This window comes from Montipora capricornis, chromosome 13 (assembly GCF_036669925.1).
Source record: "Montipora capricornis isolate CH-2021 chromosome 13, ASM3666992v2, whole genome shotgun sequence".
Taxonomy (NCBI): domain Eukaryota; kingdom Metazoa; phylum Cnidaria; class Anthozoa; order Scleractinia; family Acroporidae; genus Montipora; species Montipora capricornis.
The window spans coordinates 17,117,130-17,122,129 of NC_090895.1; the positions used below are offsets into that span (position 1 = coordinate 17,117,130).

Consider the following 5,000-nt stretch of genomic DNA (forward strand, 5'->3'; position numbering starts at 1 on the left):
TAATATCTCCCATCCAAACTTAATCTTTTTTACCCGATGCTATTTAAACTAAATAAACTTACAAACACAATCCGCTTTTCTCAATGAAGCCACCCAATTTCTAAAGTACAGGCAACTTGGAACTCTTTCCTCAGCTTACAAGACACAGCAGAGAAATGTTTTTGGTCGGATAAAAGATTCCCAGTTGACTATTTATTTAACTAGTTTACAGAAATGCTGCCGAGGGGAAGGAAGATGTGCAAGTATCCTTGCCGCAATTGTTTAAAGACGGTTTGCGCATGGAATTGAAGGGAGATTTTAATAGGTCTTGGGCAGGGACGGCACGAAGCGTGGACCCCAAACTTAATGGCGGTCTCATTTTGGCCGGAAGACCTCCGCTTTTGATACTTGCATTTCTGATCGATGTTGTAAGTGAAGTAATACGTAATAACTCCATATCTTGATTTTGAGATTGAAAAGAAATAGTACTCCCTCTTCACTAAACATGATTCAATTTTCAATCAACCGCTTTATAAGAAGATATCGGATTTGAACCTCTTTCTTGCGATATAGCTTCAAGGTTATAAGGCATTTTTCTCTTTATCTACGTTTGCCTTTATACCATGAAACATTGACCAGATTTTGGTTATTAACTGCATTATAAACTGCTGTTTAGCTGCAGCGTGTTATGCATCTCATATCGCGTGATGTCTGGTAATCAAAATACTTCCTGTTTTCGTAATTGATCTCGTGACTTTGAGCAGATCATAAGTTCACCAAAGTTTGCCATGGTTGTAACCTATTTCGGTAATCATTGAAGCGACCGGGAAGGATGCTTTTCAAGTCAGTTTCAACTCCGAAGGCATGTGTTCTATCCATATGATAGTATGTAAGAGTCACAAAGCACCGTTTACTGTCTTAGCACCAAGAATAGCGGAGATGCGTTTTGCCTTTTGCAGGATTTTGGTTTCATTCGTTAAAACATGCAATCGAATAACATTGCTATGAGTCAAACTTGCTGGAATGATTTCTATTTTTTCTCAGGAACAGATCCTGTGAATGCAATCCGTCTCGATCACTATTGGTACGGATTAAACTTTCTACCTTGAAAAAGGCGAAGTTAAATCGGAGAGTGCACGCTAAACAAGGTGAGGAAAATGTTGAGTTAAGAATGTGATTCGTCAGCACATGTTTCTCTTCGTTTGGATGATTCACCTTTTACCGATGTGCAAACGAAAAATCCTCCCCTGACATCATAATTTAGAGTTTTTTTTTTCACTGTGGTTAAAAAGGAGCACTGGGAACTATCGGTTGAATTCATAAATCATGCAAGCAAGCAGTCCTTCGCACGCCAGTCAAGTAATTTTAGTATTGTAAATTGAAAGCTGAACTTAGAACCCCAAATGAGCTCGATTCAAAACTTGCCAGCGGCAAAGTAAATGCGCCTGTCCCAACACATAGAAGTGAGTTCGAGATCAAGTATTTTCTCAGTGATTTAACTTACGGTAAATGGCTACTTATCTTGATTTCGAGGTTGGAAAAAGCAATCACTTTTCACTGCCGGAGCGTGATTCAACTGTCAGGAAAGCGCTCAAAGAAGGCATTTGATTTGAACATCTTCCTTGCGATATTTATTATAGCTTCAAAATACTTAGAGGAACTCTGACACGGAAGAAAGTGCTTCCCTGTTGCATAACTAATATTTTTCTCTCCCTTTTCATGGTCTTTCGTGTGATACCTACAATCCTAGACAAAACTGTTGGGAAGGTTAGCACTTTTGAAGTCTTCATTGCTTCTCTCCCTCCCCCCTCCTTCAATGTTGTGCAAAACTGAATGGTTTCAGTGGAAAATAGTTGACTTACCTTCCAACATTGAATAGGGGGAGGGGGGCTATGTAGGAGAAAGTGAAACTATTTCTTTTGAGCTTTAACAGAAGCAGGTTGAAATACAGCTCTGGTGTGGTTCATTTACATAACCTTCCCAACTACTTTTGTCTATGATTGTAGCTTGTCTCGCGAACATTACTTACCAAAGTTAGAAAGCACTTGTCTCTTTAATCTGCCTTTGCCTTTAATACCACAGAACACTGACCAGATTTTAGTTGCTTAACTGCTCGAGTGCTTTTTAGCACCGATGTCTAAACTGGTTAGGTTTTAGTTATTGTTACGTTTATGTACAGTTGTAATTAGGGAGATTAAGAATCACGTTTACAGCAAACGTCGGACTAAAATTTGTCTTTTGCCAAAAATGGAAGAAACTCGTTTGATATGAGTTCATTTCTTGCGAGTTAGAAGCAGGTGTCAAGTAACTTTTCAAAACAGACAGACGAGTTAGAATAACATAATTTTCATGTAAACGCGATGCTTAATCTCTCTATTACCGTCAAATACCGATAGCGTTCAGTGTTTTGCAAAAACACCCCTGCCAGTTTAACTGGGCTTCTGATAGGATGCGGGAAAAATTAAAGATTATGTGAAAAATTTCGGGCATATTATGGGTAAACATGCGTTGATTATGCGGAAATTTAAACAATTTATAATCTATTTTACATGCTTATGGTAAATCAGGATTCGAAATTGCAACAATACAGTTGAAATTGCGACACTGAGGAGTCGCCAATTTGCGACGAGCTTTCACCGTTAAAATAAAAGGGTTAGCAATTGGCATTTTTCCGAAACTTTTGCTAAAACGTATTGCGGCTTCCTATTTTGTTTTGCACAACTTCATTGCTATTGTCCCTACTGTTACAAATAATGCAATTTAATTTGCGACTATAACTTGCGGCTAAATTTTCATATCTTGTTGCATCTTTTTTTAAAAATTTCGAGCCTAGGTATGTTATGAAAACGGTTTAACTAGAGTTCAGGCTCATTGCCGAAGAATGCGTGAAAACTGCTCACGAACTTTCATCTTGTAAACGAAATGGCGTGTTTTCTTTAATGTTCAGGAAAATAAGTGTATTGGCTTTTATGTTGTTGAGGATGGTAAGCAGCTGCTTAATCACTAATATCAGGCATTTCTTCTGCTTTATGCGGAAAATATCTTAATTATGCGGAGGATGCGGATTTTAGAGAATTATGCGGATCCGCATCGCCGCATGCTGTCAGATGCCATGGAACTTTAACTGTAGTATGTAACGTATCTCGTAACGCCACGCCCTGGAAAGAAAACTGAAACTTCATGTTTTCCTTATATTGATCTCGTGACTTTCCAATCCCAGACCATAAGTTCATTGTGGGTGTAGAATAGGTAATCATTGTGAATAATTAAACCTTAGATCGCTTTTGAATTGAGTGTCGAAAGTAATTAGATAATTACTTTCATTTCCATTACTTCATTCAGTGATTGGTTCAAAGTTCTCGCGCCACTTTTTCAACCAATCAGAAGTGAAACCAAAACCAGTCGTGGCTCGCGCGTGCACATTTTCCCGCGCTCTGTGTCGGCTACGTGTAATTACTTCGAGTTCTAATTGGTTTACTGGATTGTCTCCGTCCTTTTTGAGTGGCCAAAGTAATTACTTTGGTTTTGGTTTTACGACACTCATTTGAAAACCGCTCTATGCTGAGTTCTTTTTTGTACCGGAAACAGATCCGGTGCTATCCTTCTGATCACTGTCAGCTCGAATTAAATTTTCTACCTGGACGAAAAGAGCAACTCTAGAGCGAAAAGTTCTCGCTAAAGAAGGTATGAATTTCCGTGATCTCGTTTGGCTGTTCTAGGTTACACCGATATCAGTACGAATATAAAATCCACCCCCGAAATCAGATGCTCGTAATGTCTCTGAGGTTTCACAGGGAACCCGACCTCGCAAACCAATTGATTTTGTAAATGCGAGCCAAGCAGTCTTCCTCAGGAAGACTAGGTGATCTACCAAAAGCAACGCTTTATATGCATACTTAGAAGCCAAATATTAGTTCAATGCAAAATTTCCTCGCGGCAAAGTAAATGCGTCTGCCTTAAAGAGAAAAACTAAATTTGAGGTGTAACATTCTTTGAGTGGTTTTACTGATGATAAACGGATATTTTAGTCATTGTCGTTTTATTTTGTTCCTTTCCTCATCAAATTATTAGGGAGTATATTGCAAGCAAAGAAAAAGGCAACGTCATCGAAACATAATATAACAAAATATAACTTCGCGCTAATGCAAGTATTTTGCGATCATTCCATTTTGTCCACCTTGTACTACTCTGTAACTGGATGGGTACGAATGGTTTTAAAGTAAAGACAGCAAATGAATAGTTCGCAGGCCACTTTCAAAAATATCATAATACTCTTTGTTTGCCCTCCAAAATTTTGCATAAGCATTGCTCCATTTTCACTTGGGTTTTAACATAGGTCCCAAAAGAAAATAAAAACAATGCTTATGCAAAATTTCGAAGGGCAAACAAAGAGTATTATGATATTTTTGAAGGTGGCCTGTTGTTATAGGCTCACTTTGACGTCAAAAGCTAAAATTTAGTAATTTCACGTTGTTTCCAGGAGTACGACAAAAAAATGCACGAAAATTCATGCAGCACGATTATTTTCCTTCTTTAACCTATAATATTTTTTTTCTTTGCGTCGCTTGTCGTTGCCGTATCCGTGGTATTTGCATGTATAGTTAAGTAAAGTATAGGTCAGTTTTATACGCCATTTCATTGTCTCTTCATAATATTAAAAAAATGGGTGCTCGAAGTGTGCATGGGTTGGACACACTGTTTTATAGTTTATTGAAATACATGTAAATTGATTAAGCTGTCTAATCCAGCTGAACGGAGTTGTTGTTGTTGTTTTTTTCGTTTTTGGAATACCAATTGGTGTAAAGTGCCACCTGTGTTCTCACCCAAACCGACCGGGAAGGGGCGTGGCGGGCAGGAGACGTCCGAATTTCTAGTCTTAACTGAAATGTGATCAAATGACATTTCAGACTAAGCACTTATTCGCATTTTTCCTTTCCAATAGCCTGTTGAGGAGACAAGGTGTGACAGCGATGACCTCTGAGAAAGTGTTATCGAAACTATTCATTGTATGACTTTGTTGT

General features: G+C 38.3%; 1 protein-coding gene and 1 pseudogene across 4 annotated transcripts in view; one reads left to right on the plus strand and one right to left on the minus strand.

Moving 5' to 3' along the window:
• Window positions 1-5,000, minus strand: part of LOC138030631 (uncharacterized) — a 196,299-nt pseudogene that overhangs the window by 58,356 nt on the left and 132,943 nt on the right.
• Window positions 388-5,000, plus strand: part of LOC138028290 (E3 ubiquitin-protein ligase DZIP3-like) — a 26,174-nt gene continuing 21,561 nt past the window's right edge. The window contains exons 1-2 of one of the 4 annotated variants that reach the window (XM_068875772.1): window positions 388-407; window positions 1,024-1,127. In XM_068875772.1, the coding sequence (XP_068731873.1) occupies window positions 403-407; window positions 1,024-1,127 (109 nt within the window). In that variant the 5' untranslated portion in view covers window positions 388-402. Of the gene's footprint in view, window positions 408-756; window positions 1,128-4,921 lie in introns of those variants that run through there. The other 3 variants (XM_068875775.1, XM_068875773.1, XM_068875774.1) reach the window with 3 other exon arrangements.